Source organism: Maylandia zebra, linkage group LG7, assembly GCF_041146795.1.
Source record: "Maylandia zebra isolate NMK-2024a linkage group LG7, Mzebra_GT3a, whole genome shotgun sequence".
Taxonomy (NCBI): domain Eukaryota; kingdom Metazoa; phylum Chordata; class Actinopteri; order Cichliformes; family Cichlidae; genus Maylandia; species Maylandia zebra.
Window position 1 is genome coordinate 65,209,782 of NC_135173.1, and position 18,257 is coordinate 65,228,038.

General features: G+C 39.7%; 1 protein-coding gene across 5 annotated transcripts in view; it reads right to left on the bottom strand.

Moving 5' to 3' along the window:
* Positions 1-17,613, bottom strand: part of ndrg4 (NDRG family member 4) — a 73,509-nt gene extending 55,896 nt beyond the window's left edge. For 2 of the 5 annotated variants that reach the window (XM_004566144.5, XM_004566141.5), the window contains exons 1-2: positions 17,459-17,608; positions 13,690-13,763 (exon numbers count right to left, since the gene is read on the bottom strand). In XM_004566144.5, coding sequence (XP_004566201.1) covers positions 13,690-13,763 — 74 coding nt within the window. In that variant the 5' untranslated portion in view covers positions 17,459-17,608. Of the gene's footprint in view, positions 1-13,689; positions 13,764-17,458 lie in introns of all 5 variants that reach the window. The other 3 variants (XM_076886908.1, XM_004566143.5, XM_004566142.5) reach the window with 2 other exon arrangements.
* Between the last annotated feature and the right edge of the window lie 644 nt (positions 17,614-18,257).

Genomic DNA, 18,257 nt, shown 5'->3' on the forward strand with positions numbered 1-18,257 from the left:
AAATAAAATCTTACAGGGGGAAAATAACTGCAACAAATAGTGTAGCTTCTTAGCAGAGTATCGTCTGCTCTTTCAGACGTTTCCAGAAATGTAGAGTTTGTTGATTTTAGTTGCATTTAAATTAATGTAACGTATGTATTTGAAATAACTTGTTAAACAATCTCTTTCATTCAAGTAGACTAAAAACATAAAGAGGAATCCCTTTTTCAGACGTATTAGCTCAACTTAAAAAGAGTTAAACATTGTGGACTTTTAAACTTTGAATATTTAGTTTTAGTTAACAGTTTGTTGTGGGTCTGAGTATAAATGTGATGTTCCCAGCACTGGCTGCAGCTGTCTGTGTGGTGTTCTTTACTGGTACTTACTTTGTCTCTGCATATTTTTGTTTCTCTGAATTTAGGATTTGTCACAGCTGTTTGACAGTTTTCTGTCTCTTAGTTTTTCGTCCATTCTTCTAAACAGACTTGACACATTAGTTCTCTTCTTGCCCCTCTTGCATATGTCTGTGGTTGAACACCTACCCCATCTCTTTAACCTTTTTTCTTTCTTTCACGCCGTTGTCTCATCCCCTCGTCTCTGCCTTTTTCCAGGCTCTTTCTCACCAGCTCTATTATTCACTTTGTCGTGCTTATGTAAGACAGCTGGTTGTGAAATCAATTACCGTTGCATTACATCGGCTATATTTGTCCTTGTGACGCCATTGCTACTAGTGGAAAGATACCATTATCGTCTCCTATGAAGTCTGTGTGGTGTGTAACTGTGGATCATCTGTAGATGACTTTTAAATTTCTATTGAGAAGGTGTTTTCCATTAGATGTGTGTAGGATTTGGTGTCGACATTGCCCCAAGAAATGTTTTCTAAGATAGTTTAGGACACAGTTGGACGTAACCCATAAGCAAGTTATTAGGTCAGCATATTTCCTCTGCAACGTGGAAGCTTTAGGATCTTCTAGAATGAATTATTAGGTTATTAAAAATGTACCTGAGCTTTTGTAAAACACTGTTAGGTCCTTATATTAACAACAATTTCTCAAATGTCATGCGAAAGAGCCAGGGTTATTAATCTTTCTCATCATATATTCTTTGAGCTCATTTTGTGGTTGAATGTCTTTGTGCTACTTTAGTATATCTTTCTTCTTTTTTTTTTTTGCTTGCTTTGCGTCTCCGTAGATATTTTGTGTATGTGTCGTTGCTTTGGCCCTCTTTGTGAATGTCGTGCATCTCTTTGCGGTTGTTTTGGCGTTGATCAGAGTCTGTTCTTGTTTTAATCTCTGTTCTTGTAAGTTCGAGTCTCTTTGTGTTTTTGTGTCTTGGTGTTGTAGTTGCGCCTCTTTTGTCTTTTGTATTATTTCTTATTGCTGCTGTTTTGTGTCTTCACAGAGAACCTCTACCCGATTAATAATTATCACTGTAGTTGGTACAGGTTTTCTACTACGCAATAAATTCCTGTTTCCCCACCCCTCGTGTATCTGCTGAGTTCTCCTTCAGCAGTGTGAAGGATCTGGTAAACAGCACTGTCGGCAAAGCTACTGAGATGACCAGTGAGGCATGTGGATATCACAGTCAACTTGCCACAGAGGAGGGCCTAACTTCAAAGCCTCTCTTCATCCTCTTAACTAACTGTGGTCAGGCAGCCAAAGTGTCAGTGGGTGAGAAGTTATTTACAGACCTGTTTTCAGTGTCCCTTTCACTGAGGAATGCTGCCCAGAAAACAGCAACAAAAAAAGAGCTTTTTTTCCTTCAGTGAGCTTTTCGAGTTTGGGGAGAAATAGTCAGTCTCTACAGCAGTTTCTTGAGAACAAAATGGACCTGTCCTCTTTTCTTTTCTCTGCCTCTGATGCTTCTGTTTCTCTCTTTAGCTCTGCCTAGGAATGGTTGCCATGACAACCAAGCTCAGTCCCACCAGGCATGGCTCACCTTTTTCGCTTTTAAACATTTATTTTCTTATTTTAATGAATCTAAACTAGCAAATTTGCACATTTTCTACGTTTTAAATGTTTACTGCTTTGATGAAAGCTTCGTCTTTGTTCTTTTGACTTCTCTTTTTTTTTTCTTTATATTTGTTTGTTTACTTCACCTCACTGCTTTATTAATCAATCGCAGAGCTGAATTAGAACTCGAATTTGAAGTAGTGTAGTCATCAATCTAGAAAGAGGAAACAGGAACAAAATATACTAAAGTTCAAAGGTGAAAGTGAAACTTTTTTTGTACAAAATCTGGTCTGTGCAAAAATATTCGGTGGGATTATGGTCGGGTGTTTTCTATAGAAAATATGTGCTGGAAGGGAAAACCTGCTTTACATGATGATAATACATGTGACCCACAAAACAACACGAAACAGTGAGTGAAAAGCTGGAAGACTTCAGTTAAAAACTGGTATCATTTTACATTATACAGGTGTGACAGGAAACTGTCACTTTCCTTGCAATCTGCACATGACTTCACGAGTAAAGTTACACATATTTGTCTCTATTATTTCAGGGTTTCACCTTATAATCAAAAGCACTGTTGTTGTGATTTGGTATGATATAAATAAAACTGACTTGAATTAAACATTACTGACAGAACGATTCCCAGGAAGGCACATAGTGGCACGAATTCCATTATTGTATTAACTCTATTATCACTCTCACTCCTAGCCCTGCTTTAAAATTACACATAATGCCCTCTTTTGTTCTTCATTCACGAGGACCTCTTGCCAAATTACACATCTCAGTGTCGCACCATGGTAACCCTTTCTCACACTGCTTCCTTGTCCCTGCTCATTTGTGTAGGGTTATGAAACCATTTGTATCACTTTGGATTGTTACTGTGTATCTGTTCAGGTGAACTCAGGGCAGGTTAGAGAACTAGTGGAGGGATTTTAATAAGTCTTTATAAAAAAAAGATGTTCTATGAATTATAGGAAATATTGGTGCACATCAGAAGTAAGCACACAGTACACATGCAATGCTGTGTGCTGCTGAACCTTTATGCTCTGATGGGGGTTTTTTGCTTCTTTTTACCTCTACCCCATTTCCTCGAGGCGAAGGCCTCCGTTGTAATTAAAATGTGTTGTTAATCCATAATCCAAATACAGGCTACAATGATTTATTGCAACACCTTTTGGTACAAATTTGTATTACACAAAGTACAGCATTTCCCTGATATATTGTATATGAATTAACTTTGTTAATTTTCAAAGATTCTGAATTATTTTTGCTCTCTTGATAACTTTTATTTCTTTTGCCTGTCATATCATTTCCTAAGTCTGGGTTAGACGTCAGTGGTAATAGTGGTTTTTCAACTTGGAGAAAACTGTCTGCATTGATACACTAATATAATGTAGGTAAAAGACAGAAAATAGGTGCGATAAAAACTACATGAACAGAAGTCAGAGTCAATCTTGGCTGTTGATATTTATAGAAAGTGATCAGAGAACATAACAATAAAACCCTTGTGAATCTCATCTGAATGAGGCCTGAGGCAGCTAAAAACTCAGTTAGTTCAAGTTTGTCAGGTACTGGACATTTTGCTGCTACAGTTGGAACAAACCGTCATGAGAGTAAAGCTACACACGGATTTCCTGTATCTGTGTTAGTTATGCAACTCTGAGGGGAAGGTTGGAAACTGTGTCGCAGGTCTAGTCATTCAGTGACAGTGAAGCACTTTAAGTGGATGCAGTTACAGTATAGAGGCTAAGAGTGACGCTTCCTGTCAGGAAATCAATTGCACTGCCATGTGGAGGGGAACCATCTGATCTGACGGACACTCGCTCAATCGATGCTTGGAAAGTGGGACAGCACAGGACAGCAGAGGGACAAATATGACGACATAGTGTCACAAAAACCATGTTTAAATGTTTACAAGGCCAACATAAACCAGCAGAAGCCCCTTTAATAAAAAGCAGTGAGGCAGAAACACTGGTGTGATGTGCAAGTGTCACATTATATGTACTCCCCGCCTTGTAGTGCTATAGTTTGCTCAACGTGCCCTAAAGGCTTTTCGGTCACTGATTCCAACACTTTGAGCAAAAGTGCTGAGGCTCAGCTTCCTCTCCTGCACGGAGGATACAAGGTTACCGACTCTGCTCGAGTGTATTAATTAGACATATGGCTGCCACACTGCCCACCAAAGGATATGGATGTGGGTCTCTAACTCTTCTCCTTTTTCACTGTGATCACACACATCTATCTATAGATAGACAGATAGATATAGGAGGAAAAAATGTAAATAGTTTGAAGAAAAAATGTTTGCTAATAAATGAGGACGCTCAGTCACAAAGGTGGAAGTCAGGGATGAAATATGTCCAAAAGGAGCTCTGCTGTGATTCTGTAACTGCCAACAAGAATCCTCACAGAACTGATGTTCCGCTTCCTGTCTAGCCTCAATATGAGCACACTGAGCTTCACATAACTAGCTGCTGCATTTTGACTCTGCCAAATATCCCATTCTTGCGAAAGAAATATCTCTAGGACTTCCGAAGGACTTCGATTGGCACAAAGTTTCACTTAGACTCAAGGATGAATTTATTCACTTTTAGATCTGTAAAACTTCAAATCTGTCCAATATTTATGAATTTATTTACATTTGACAAGTATCTCTGGAATTAATGATGAACTGAATAGACTTAAGCTTCCTTGCTCTCAAACACTAAGCTTCAGTTTAACTTTGACTGCCTTAAATTTAAACCATGTCAGCCAAGGTTTAAATTAGGGTTTTGTGGCATATTTAGACTTTTTGAGGATATAAGTCACAGGGTGTTACTGAACATTGCTGGTTAGCCATTTATGCTTGAATTTAATGAAATTCTCTGGATTTTCATCTGTTTTATATTCTATACTGAACATTTTAAAAGCAATGAGGACTGAAAAGCACAGGAGATTTTGCTAGCAGTGCTAAAAACGAGGCTTTGTGGTCGATTTTTGCAGAAAAAAGTTAGGAGAAAATAATTTTTTATATGTCAGTAGATTAATTTGCAGTTCAGTTTGTTAAAATGTTAAAATTAAAACATTAAAAAGCATTTTTAAAGCCTGATATAAAACAGGCTTGTGTACACTTTTGCATGGCACTGTACCAGAACTAGCTATCAGGAGCCTGTGGGAGCATTGCTAATGGTAGCCTGCTTAAGAAGAAAAAGATGGTATAGCTGTGTTTCAGTCCTGATACAAAACAAGTTGTTTTAAGCTTAGAATCAATAAAAGTCTCGTTCCTGGTGTTCTGCTTTAAGTCACCTTCACTGAGCTTTGCTCCACCGGATCTTGCATCCCTTGTTCTTCAGTGAATGTGAGCATTAGTACACTGTCGACTGCTTCACTACCTGATTCCAAAAACCTCTCTGGGGCAGATTAACTGGTATGTCATTTATCAAAATGCTTAAACATGTCTCAGATTTTGAAATGAAGCCACTTAAAATGTTAAACAGCAGCACAGCCCTGTCCCCGAACAGCCATCTATCTCGTCCTGTATCTGCTGCCTTGTTTCATCCCTTGTTCACTTGATCTTGTCTTTTTTATGATATTGAGCTAAGTAGATGCAATTCCTAAAGGAGCTTCCAGCAGATGTTAATCCTTGCTGACACAACCCAGCATTCACTCCTACAACTCACAACATCTCTTTCATCTCCATTACCTATGCTGTTGGCTTGTGGGTGGAGAAACACACCTTCACATGCATCTTCTTCCTTTTTAATGCAAAGAAAAAAAATCTCAACATTTCTTAAAACTGTTTTTAACTCACAATTAGTAACAGAGCTATTTCCACTATTTGAAATGAGACTTTTAAATATTTATAGCTGCTGAATGTCTGGAGATGGCTGAGAAGCTACCTCAGAGCCAAGCTATCAATGTAGGAGTGGAAGATTAAATATTAAATATCAGCTATCGGCTCCAGACAAACACACAGCGGCACTTTCTGTTCTGGCAGAAAAAGTTTCCTCGTCAGAGAAATCAGATGAAAGCTTTGCGTCTGCAAAAAATGCTTCACTCTGGAGTCAGAAAAGCAGCTTAGAGACAATAAGTAAAGTGCATTCATACTCAGGATATTCAGAACGTAATGTGACCTGAATCAGACAGGGTGAGTTTAAAATGGAAAACCAGCATAGAGGATGTAAGGAGGGTCCGGCCGCACAGTGGTGAGCTCACACGTTTGACAGCACATTCGCTCAGAGCTCTATTTTCACCTCATCTCTCAGCGGGAACGTCAGAGTCAGGGTGTGACAGGGTCATGCTCCCGAGAGCTGGACTTACCGCAGCAGTGAAATGATAACGCTTACATTAGTTTAGATTTGCAAAGAGGACGAAACACTCCGGTTATTGGCAGCTTTCAGAAGACAAATTTAAGCGTCTCTAAAGTATCTTCAGCTCGCACCAGAATTCAGTTCGAGACCAATTTAACTTTGTGTTGTATTTTTCCCCCTGGTGAATGTCTCAGTACATTTGCATGGGCAACTCGAGCTGCACTGTGTCATGCTTCACTCTTTTCAGGTCATGCACTGAACTCAGCCTCCTACTTTGGTGACCACGTCCCTGTGACATGTCTGCACTGTTGCTGCCCTGCTGTTTCAACTCCTCCAGCAATCACCATTCAGGATGTTTACCCATTAATTCTCAGTTTCTATTTGCAGGAAGTGATGAGATTCACAGCCTGGGAAGGAGAATGAGCTTTATCTCTGATTCATCTCAATCTAAGAGCTGACATTATTATTCATCAGTTGAGGGATGCAAGACTTTGACTTTGTCTGCATGCCATCATTTTTACGCATAACTTAAGTAAATGCCACACTGATGTACATTCTGATATGTGATCCCAGCTTTGAAGGAGTTTCTTGGGTGGATGAGGAGCTGGCACTGCCTGAAGTGTGATCAGTGATTAAAGTGAAACCCACTTGAGTCCCACAGCACATACAGTTATTCACCTCATTAATTCCCCCGTAATGGAACCGACGACATGTTCAGAGGCACTGTACCGGGTCCTCCTTAGCTTTTCCTTCCAGCAGTTTTGGCTGAGTAAACATTTTGTTTTTGATCATCACCTTGTTTCACACACACAGGGGTGTGTTCACAGCTGCAACTTTACTCAGCAAGTTTGCAGAAAGTTGAATAAGATAACTTGAACTGATGTCGAACAGCTGCAATAAAAAAAAAAGCTGAGGCAACACATACGGCTGCCTGTAGCTGTTATTCTCCACCACTGTGTAAAATCATGACCTAAATAATAACATTATACTGCTACAAGTTTTAAACAAAGACTCCCAAAGGGACAACAGCCCAAGGGCGAGCAGCTCTTCACACTGAACCAAAGCTCGTAGGTGTTGAATACTAAAGTCTTACAGCTCGCTTCTCAGTGTTTGCTGATTTTGCTGTTTTCATGTCTTTGCAAAGTCAGAGGCTGAGGAGAACATGCATGAAGGACTGTTTTTTTTATATAAATAAAATTGAATTGAAGTGAATTGAAAAGGAAAAACATAAAACATCAGTAGAACATCTGTGAACTTCCTAGTTTTAATGATTTGTCCTGTGGTTTATAATTTCCTTCTCTGTTCACCTGGATGTGGCATTTTCAGTGGGAGGAACATTTGGTCTGAGACTGAAGAAGTCACTTTGTATTTCTCCCAATAAAAATGCTACAGTGTGATGAAGGAAGCTTTCTGGGATTTTCATACCGGGATGACTCAGCATGCATCGAGACAAGAGTTTTCTGTGTAACTGCTGAGCCACATTGCAGCGCGAGACCCGCTGCAGGCTATGGAAACATTTCCCCAGACAGTGATGCGTTGCTTTCTTTACCTGCAAACTTTGATGGACACTGATGATGGGACACTGCCTCAGGAGTTTTACGTGAATGCACAGCGGCAGGTGTTCACGGTGAATGAGGAATAAAGGCCCCGGGCTGTTTTTCATTGTGTTCTTTTGGTGTTGGATAAAAAAAATCCTCTCCTTTTCCAGCGTGACAATTCCCCCAAACAGAAAGGTTCTAGGACTGCCAGAGTTGTTTGTGTAACTTATATGAAGAGACTGACGTGATTCAAGGTTTTCACTGAGTGTGGCTCTGCATCGTTTGCTCTTCTGGGGCTTCTTCTAAAAAATATTTCCTTCACATTGCAAGCGTCTCATCCTCCTCGCAGTTATGTCATGATGCTGCAGAACTGAACTTTTAGAACCTGCTAACAGCCCAGCACTATCATCATCCACTGTATTTTAGTCACCGACATTCACACGTCATGACTTGAATTTATTTGGCTCATGCTGAATGGCACAGTTGGATCGTCCGGCAGCGGCGCTGAAAAATGCAACCAAATGTCCCTTCTAGTGATTGTGTTTCTATGGTCCGCCCACGGCGCTGTAGGACGAGCGCCAGCAGGACAGACGGGCAGACAGCGTGTGGTCACCAGCAGTACACTGATGGGGGAGGGGAGCGGTCGGTGGATTCTTTCCTGAACCGAACGGAGAACCCGATGTCAAGAAGCGAAGCCCAATGACCCACGGTGAAGGGATGAATGGTTTCCTGAGCAAGCCGCAGTCACTTCCTCCACAGACGCATGGGTTTAATGCCACTACCACTGCAAGACAGGCCATAACCCACAACCCCAACAGCAGTGATTGGCCCTGCATTTTATACCTCACTGAGACTGGAGGTGTTACACCAAACAGGCATTGAGATGGAAATTTTGAGCTAAATTGTCAATATTTGTCACATTTAAATCTATTTAATGTTCAGATGTTTAGATCATTTTAGAGTTACATAAACATAAAAGTCTTAGAAGTGTTGTACATGCCTATTATTTAAAGACTTGGGTAACACTAACAATTTAATGGGCTGCATTTATATAGCGCTTTTCGAGACCCTCAAAGTGCTTTACAATTCCACTATTCACTCTCGCATACTGGTGGAGGTGAGCTACAGCTGCCCTGGGGCAGACTGACATGGCAGGGTGCCATATTGCGCCATCAGCCCCTCTGGCCATCACCAGTAGGCGAAGTGCCTTGCCCAAGAACACAATGACCGAGACTGTCCGAGCCAGGGCTCGAACCAACAACCTTCCGGTTACAAGACAAACTGCCAACTCTTTAAGCCACAATCGCCCTAATACACGTGTTGTTGTGTGGACTTAATGTGCTCTGATGTGTCGTCATTTGTCTGTGTTGTGTCGATTTGTTGCTCATTAAGCTGACCGGTCCTGCTTTAGACTGAGTGTAGAACCATACGCCCACTGATACTGGAATAAATACACTGCTCAAAAAAATTAAAGGAATATCTTTTAGTCAGGCTATAGCATCAAGTCAGTGAAGCCTCTGAGGTATTGATCCTATCAGTTACATAACGGAGAGGGTTGTTAATCATGTTCAGCTGTTTTGATCTTAAATTAAATAAAAACAGGTGAACTAGAGGGGCAGCAATGAGACAACCAGCAAAAACATGAAATTTACAGGTGGAGGCCACTAACATGTTTACCTCCTCATCTTGTCTGACTGTTGTTTCACTGGTCTTGTATTTAGTTAGGGCAGGGGTGTCCAATTAGTTCATTACCAGGCCTCTGGAGAACTTCAAGACATGTTGAGCCATTTAAATCAGCTGTGTTGGATCAAGGACACATCTAAAACTTGCAGAACACCGGCCCTCGAGGCCTGGTAATGAACTAATCATTTGATTCAGGTCTGTTGACCCAGGGTGAGATCTAAAACCTGCAGGATACCAGCCCTTTAGGCCTGGACTTGGACACCTCTGGGTTAGGGTATACAAACTACCTGTGCAACAGGTAGTCCACTCTTCCAGGATGCCACATCAAAACTTTCCACTGCCAGAAGGTTTGCTCTGTCACCCAGCAGAGTTTCGAGAGCACAGAGGAGATTCCTGTAGACAGTCCACAGAGGGACTCACAGGCCCCTAGAGGCCAGGTAGATATCAAGATGAAATCACTGGACCCAGTGTCAGACCCTACGCTGGCACAGAGGGTGCTGAGTTACTCTGGGTGCATGACAATCCCAGCCTCATGTTGCCAGAGTATGAGGCAGCTCCTGGAGGATGAAGGAATTGATACCTCTGACCTCCCCCCACGCTCGCCTGACCCAAAGCCAATCGAACACCAGTGGGACATTATTGTTCAATCCATCTTTTGATCCAATCGTTCCAGGTTGCACCTGAAGGTGTTCAGGAGCTCAGTGATGCTCTGGTCCAGATTCACTTTTTTGAGCAGTGTGCATGGAGATATGTAGAGAGATAGAGACCGTCCAAATAAAAAAGAATGCACAGAAATGTAGAAATATATTTAAACAATGCATTTCTCATATTTTTAATGACAAAAAGGTTGCATATTCAATAATATATTTCTACATTCACATTTTCGTTCTGTAACATTGTAGCGTTAATAACTGAAGACTGAATTGTCCTCTTGTTGCTGCTTGACAGCCATTTGAGGGAAATATGAGGAGGTGCAAGAGAAACACGCCACATGTTTTATTTTTAGCTTGATGGATTATTTTCCTGATATGTCAGGATACTATTTTCATTCTAGACAAATAACCCAACACTTAACGCTTAATCAGTAATCAAGAAATGATCACATCGCTATTTCCGTACTTCTCCTGCTGCTTTTCTGATGAGAGGTGTGTCCAGTTTTCTACTGATTTACATCTGAACCTGAGGGCAAAGTCATGTTTCTGCATATTATATGAAGCTGTTGCTTGTGCTGTGCCAGCCTCCATTTTTAATATATGCCCTCCATTAGTGACCACAGAGTAGCACAGAGCTGGCATTCAATAGCCAGTATGTAAGCAGCAGCATTCTCTTATCGATCGGATCATTTTTACTCTAATACACCATGAACATTCTGTGTTTTATACTGCAGCGTAAAACCCACAAATTTTGCTCTTTACAAAAGATGACTTACAGTCAGGAGGAAAAGTGAGTAAACCCCAGAGTGATGTTGCTTTGGTATCAAATGTTTCAAACTTGTCACAGTAACTGCTTGCCTCCAAGAAGAAATCCTTCTAGAAGCAAATCTCAGCTCCTAGGCTCTATTTTGAAGGATCTCTTTGAGTATTTGGGCAGTGATTACAAATAAAATAAATGACAATTATTTTAATTCATTTCAAAGGAACATAAAGACTACATGCATAGAATCACCAGACAAATCTGTTTGCTGACTTTGTCTCAAAATGGCATTAAAAAGGCTCATTTTTCCTTTGGAACAACATGTTTGCTGTTACAGAGTTCTGCCATAGATTTTAATTCATGGTGCATTGAGAGGCATGTCTGTCTAATTTAATGTCTCTGGTGTTTGTTCTTGTGTGACATTAAAGGTCACACAGTAGGAATTCTTCCTTTCTTCGGTAAAACATGCTCAGCCAGCTCACAGTCGTCACTTTTGCTTCTTTAGAAAACTCTTTTTTCTTGGGTTTGCTCTCATGCTGGAATATTCCTCTGCTGCCAAGCTTCTGGACACTGGGATTCATCTTCTCAGCCAGTTTTTCAATATAGCCACAGGCACTCCATGAAAGGCACTCGTCAGTGCCTCCTCCTGCACTTCTCGGAATCAGCTGATTTTTTATTTTTTTTTTGTATAATACTTCTTGTATATTTAATAAATTCAACTGAAAATTGTACCGTTCTATAAATATTTTCCAATATTTTCCAGAAATACATGGGAAATTAGATACTTTACGAACATGCTTGAGCCCTCTTAACATCTTAAGTACAGGACATGCATCAAATTTTCAGGGCTTAAAAGGTGTGGTCGCTGCTGAAAACTTATTCTATACATCAGCTGTTTTTCCATTCATTTTTAGTCCACCAGTGTCCATCCGTATGTATTTTTGAGCTAATAAAATCTATTAATGGGAAGTATAGTTTGATGAGATACATTAGCTAATTTAATGATTGTAGCTCTTGAATAAAAAATATCAGCAAAATAGATTAAAAAAAAGATAAATCGCAACATTTACTCATTTTATTCTGATTGTTATGTTGAAAAAGTGCTATTATTGTTCCTACAAGTGTACTTCATTCAAGTCCACAGGTTTCTAGCTGTATGTAGATGTACTTACTTTCACTGTATGAAGCTTCTCCTTGTACTATATTCACAATAAAAGGTTTTTCAGTTGTTCACAAGACAGAATACTCAACTAATCCTGCAGTTACCGTGAGGTGATACAGCTTTGAATCATTTGACATTAAAGGGATATTCCTTAGAAGCATACTCGGTTTTGTTTGCAAACTATATTTTGAGCACACGGTGAAGCTCTGCAACAAAGAGGCATTAATATGCATGCAGAGATGTGTGGAACATGGAGTTCCATCAACAATGAGTCAGTCACACAGGATAGTCAGCACCAGGGCTGGCATTTCAAAATTAATGGGTGACAGCAAAACATAACACACACACCGAGGGGAAAAAACAAAACAATGTGTGCGATGACGGGGCATGCTGATATGCTTTAGTAACATTAGCAGTTTGGAGAAAGATTCATCTCCAGTCAGGCCTCATAGACTCCAACATGGAACTGAAACTTTACAGAAATATGAATGTGCAAAGGATTGTTGTGTGAACCAACAAAACTGACGGGAGTATTTAAACACATTAAACTGAATCAGTTAGGCCCAAACACAAGACAAAAGTGACCAGGCTAGGATCAGCTTTACAAGCAAATTTCAGCTGATGTTATGAAAGGTGAAATCCAGCATCTTGTGTGTTTGTTTTTTGTTTTTTCACCACATTTTTGGGATTGTGTATTTATTTAGAGCCAAGATTCCTTATCAAGCATCAAAATAAATAACTGTTAATACGTACAACCCAAGTTTTCTAAAAGCTGCTAATCTGTTAAACTACAATCCTTAAACAACAGCAGCCTTTAAGAAGAAGTTCATAGCTATTAGTGCATTCCTGCGTACATCTCTGTACTGATTTATGATTCTTTATTTAGAATTTATGATATAATCCAAATATCAAGCCTACATATAAGAACTAGGATACAATAATATGGGATGTAAAACAGTATGGGAATTCAGTGGTAAGATAACAAATAATGGTATATAGGAAATCATTCACTGTCATTTAAAACAGTAGTATTAGCATCCTGTAAGCACAAGCTTAGCAAAAGCCCAGCTACAGGTTGAATTTAAACTGTTCAGGTGTTTTCTATACAGTCAGAATTAAATAGAGTGATGCATTTAAAAATATGCATATTAAAGCGATGAAGAGTCTGAAGGATGAGCAAACTGCACACGCTGGAAGAGGCTCATACCACGCGGTGTGTCACCTGGATGAGGTTTTTGCCAACGGTTGTAGAGAGAATTTTCAATTCAAGAGTCTGGCGTTATTCCCGGCCTAATTCCTAGTATCTGTTCCAGTATCTGTTGTGTGTTTTTTTTCTTCTTTAAAAAAAAAAGTTTAAAAAAATAAAATAAAATTTAAAAAAAAAATATATATATATATATATATATATATATATATATGGCAGATGGACTGCTCCTGTCAAATGCATGTTTGTTTAACAACAGAATTATGATTTTTGATTGGATTTATGGGCATTTGCTGGCTGCTGCAGAATGAATGCTTGAAACACTGGTCTGACTGATTGACAGAATGGGGCGAATGGACAGAGAATGCCATAGATGTATATCCACTCGGGTTGGATAAAGGAGAGACCTATGTGGTACAGTATGGTAGGTTATGTAGGTAGGTAGGTACAGTGGCTTTACGATCCTACGTACATGGTCTGCAGGAGGCTTTGTGGAACCGTGCAGCCAGCCTTGGGAGGGAAGTTCCAAAACAATCCAGGCCCCATCTAGCAGCAGGTATAAAAATACAAGAGACAAGAACTACTGTACTAGCGTTGGTGCATTGCAGGTGCAAAGGCAATAATAAAATTCACAGGTTATAAGAGGAAAGGTCATGCAGCAAAGCTACAGAGAACAGACAGAAGGAATAATAAAACAGGCGACAGAGGTCAGTAAGAAAATGGTCATAAAAAATTAGGGAGAAAAATGTAAAGGTTAAATGATAGAAAAGGACTTTTCTGTTATTAGGTGAGTGATATTTAATTAGTCAGATTTTCAAATCAATAAAAAAGCCATGGGGTTTCTAATAATACATCAACTGACTTTTACTGGCCTCTAATAGTGGCCAGAAAGACATGCAACAACCTTTTATAATTTATATAGATATAGTTTCCAGGAGACACAAGGATGCTACTGGGTTAGAGCAAATATCCAACACAAATGGGGACGCAAAGGGGAAATGTATCAGCATGCAAAACACGGTAATAACAGTTTTGCTTTTGCAGTGGCTCGCTCTCAGTGCCAGCCTCATTGTCTAGCTATTGAAAATGCCACTGGGGGGAGGGAGATGGGGGCTATGGAGTGGTGCAAAGAACCCAAAGAGCAAGAAGAGTTGTTTCCAAACAGAAGGAACAAGAAAGCGAGCAATGAAAGCTTCACATACCCGACATCTCTTCTAAGGCATAGTTTTGTTACCCCCATCTGAAATGTAGGTTAATCTTGCTGTTTTGTACAAGGAAATGTCTTAACAGAATAAAAGTGTTTAGCCAACTTGAGAGCTGATGTGACTGCTAAGCACCTCACAGTCAGCTTAAGTTCTGCTCAGAGGTTAAAGTTGGGGAATTAGCCATTTAGCATTCCTTACTAAATAGTTAAATGTTCTAGAAGCATAATTTCAACAGTACAGTATGTGATTTCATGTGTTTGTCTTGTATTTTAGAGAGGAGATCACCACGTAACCACACTGTCAAATCTCACAACATGTAGCCTCTGACTTCAGCACTCTATTTCTAAGCTGTAGTGCCTCTTCACCTCACTGTGCAATACCTTTTGTGCAATACTTTTGTTAATAGTCAACGGTGCAATAGACTCCATACTTGAAATGTGCAATTCACTTGTATTTTTATTTTTATTCCTATTTATTCTATTTATCCCCTTCGTATATTTTATTTATATATGTCTCTGTATTTATATATGTGTGTGTGTGTGTGTATATATATATATATATATATATATATATATATATATATATATATATATATATATATATATAATATTCTGTAACTGTAACTTCTGTCAGTGCTGTGCTTTTGGAAACCGAATTTCCCAGAGGAACCCACCCGAGGGATTATTAAAGTTTTATCTTATCTTATCTTATCTTATTTCTTATCTGTTAATTCAAAGTAATAAAGTAATCCCCATCCAAAAGTCAAACTTTTCTCTTTGCTTTGTTTCAAGCAATTTACTTGTGACCAAAGTAAAGTGATTTGAACTAGTCAGAGCTTTATGAAGATCAAATTGTGGCTAAAAGGTTTTTAAGGTGTGAAAACTCTTGAAGTTTATGCTGACAATAGCAAAAATATCACCAGTGCTATCCAGCAGCCTCCCAGTAGATGCACGTTTCAAATCAATTGGAAAATTCTACGTGAGATCTTTTCCTATTTAGGGTTTTCATAAGATTGTTAGAAAACTTCACCTCCTACCTTGATCGTGAATTCAAGGTGAACAAATTGAAAAGATTAAAAGAGTCATGTGACTGCAATGTCCATTTTTTATCTGACTTCTATCTATTTATCATCTTGTAGTTTATAAAGGATTTTCCCCATTTAGCATGTAATTAAACAATAACATCAACAACACTAAGTCTAACCCTGGATGGGCTGGTCAGTGTTAAGTCCTTAATGATTCATATCTGTGCTTTATGCATGTGCAATTGTATGTTTGCTATGCAGATGTCGTGAACTGTCAGAACTGTGCTAATTACATTTAGCTTCCTAAGCAGTGGCTGCTTGCTAGCTTTTAAAGCTCCTCTGACTTGGGGCTTGGTATTGGGACTTTCCTACTACTTCATATGCTTTGTTGATCTGACAGGTTGTCTTAAATTTTTCATCTGCACAGATGCGTGGCTGTGAAATTTCCCAATACCTTTGATTTTCATGAAGTCCACAAGATGTAAAGTCAGAGCTTGAACTTGTGGTTAGAACCAGCAGGTGAAACATGGAAGCAGGATCGCTCGTATCTTATTGCCATTTTGGACACGTAGTAACCCTTATTGTGCTTTTTATAGGGGATAGTGACCTTTTTACTTTGAGTTGTAGTGCAATACATAGTGAGTTGGATGTAGGGAGCAGTAAAATTGCGGATAATTATGAGCTGTTAATCGGCGCATAGTAGCAGGAGGTGACATGATTTATAAGAAAAACCCAAAACTGCATCTCTTCCACTGGAAATTAAGCAAGATTTTAACTCATGTTGTTCATACTTGTAGAAAATTCTGGAATAATGTGATAAATCTATATCCCCAAAAATCCCCTCTGGCCAAATATGGACTAACTGGATTGGCGATAAGGTGTGAGCTAGCATTGCTGTGTGGCTCGTGATGAACAAGAGCAGGAGCGTATTGCTCTTTGTAAATCTATTTATAAACTGCGAGCTGAGAAACAGACCCGCTCCCGAAGGGGAGGCCAGCTCGGATTCAGCGGCTGTTTCATGTTCTCAAGAAGCAGCAGGAAGAATACGAGTCAATAAGTTTTGTAGTAGCTTGAAATCTGAACATAGCAAAAGATGCACTGCAAGAAAATGATAAGGGAAGTGCATTTGCTGATCTGATAGAGAAATTATGTAAGAGGTGCAAATAAAAATGAGACATCAACACTGTTGCTTTTTCAAGGATATGAAAAATGCTCTTTAATCTGTTCATCTGTTCATTCTGCTGCTGGTGTGACGCTGCAAACCTCACCGAGTTCTGATAAAATCTGCATATACATTAATGTTGTCTTATATGGTTCTTAGTTTTTAAATGCGATCACAAGCCTGCACCAGATTCAATCAACTTTTATGACTTCCACCTACTGTCGATTCATCATCCAGCTGACTCAATCTCCTTCAAATCCAGCATTGTTTTCTTTAGCACGCATCGCTCCCTCCCCTGCCATTGCCAAAGTCAGACACATCAGAATGAGACGATTATTAAAAGCATCAAGACTTTTTTAAACTACAACTTTATAATCCAACTGTAAACCAGGGAAATACAATATAAATGCAAAGGCTTTGGGTTTAATACATAATAATAATCCCGTCTGGTTTTCTAAATGTCGCACTTTTGTTCCTGTGGGGTCAATAAATTCAACCTCTTGACATCCTGTTCTCACCAATGCAGAGGCTGGAAACAGGGGTGTGTATATGTGTGTGTGTGTGTGTGTGTGTGTGTGTGTCTGTGAGAGAGAGAGAGAGGAAAAGTAAAAAGCACAAAGCTCCAGCAGCAGCATTCACATACACCGTGCCAAAATTCCTGTCCTCATTTTAACATCCTCCTCCTCTAGTCCTCAAACACAAAGCAGGCTCACTGCATCCGAGCTCAAAGCTGAGGGTAGAGTCAAAACACGAAGCTTCTCAAAGAGTTCACCTGCAAATGACTGTTTGCCACTTAGGTAGAAACTGTTGAATCAATATCACAATCCAGGCAGACAAAGCTTTACGGTACCTGTGGTGTTGTTCAGAGCTTCTGTGGCCGCAAAGTCTGGTGTAGCTGTGTTTTCTGTGTCCGTCCCTCAGGCTGCTACAGACTGGCTGAGTGTACGTCTCAGAGTGTTTGTGCGTGAATGTGTGTGTCTTCCTGTGGTCGCAGTAGAAATGAGAGAGAAAGAGCTCTCTCTCTCTCCCTCCCTCTATCTCCCTCCCCTTCCTGATGATAAACACAGAGCACGTGGCTTCACCAATGATGCAGCACGCTGACAATCACAGCACCGAGAAGCGAGGAGAGAAGTGAAGGATGAAGGAGAAAGACGCTGGTAAAAGTATAACAAAGTGAGTCTGTTTAGAAGGAAAGCGTGGGAACGATCTTGTTCATCATACCAAAAATCCAGAAGTCTTTTTTTTTCCTCGCCAGTTTCAACAACTAGTCATCTGATCTGCTTCAAACTCACCAGGTGTGCAGGACACACGAGTAGGTGCACTGCAGAGTCGGAGGTCATAAGGATGACTATAGTGCCTGCTCTACTGTGTCTGTGTGCAGGGGGAGGGGCATATATAAACACAAGCGTGTTTGAATGACATTCATTGACATTAAGTTTAAATAAGTGCCAAACATTATTCTAACTGTAAATCTCAGCCTCGTGAAGATAAAGCTGTAAAGTCTTTACTCAGCACGATCTGTTTCCTGGCTTTAATGTTCTGTGATTAATGATTTAATTCACTCATGTTGTTTCAATTAGTGGTTCTCGAGAGAACTACTAAGAGTCTGTAAATGTGTAATTGTTTCGTTTTTGTTTGCCTACACGTGA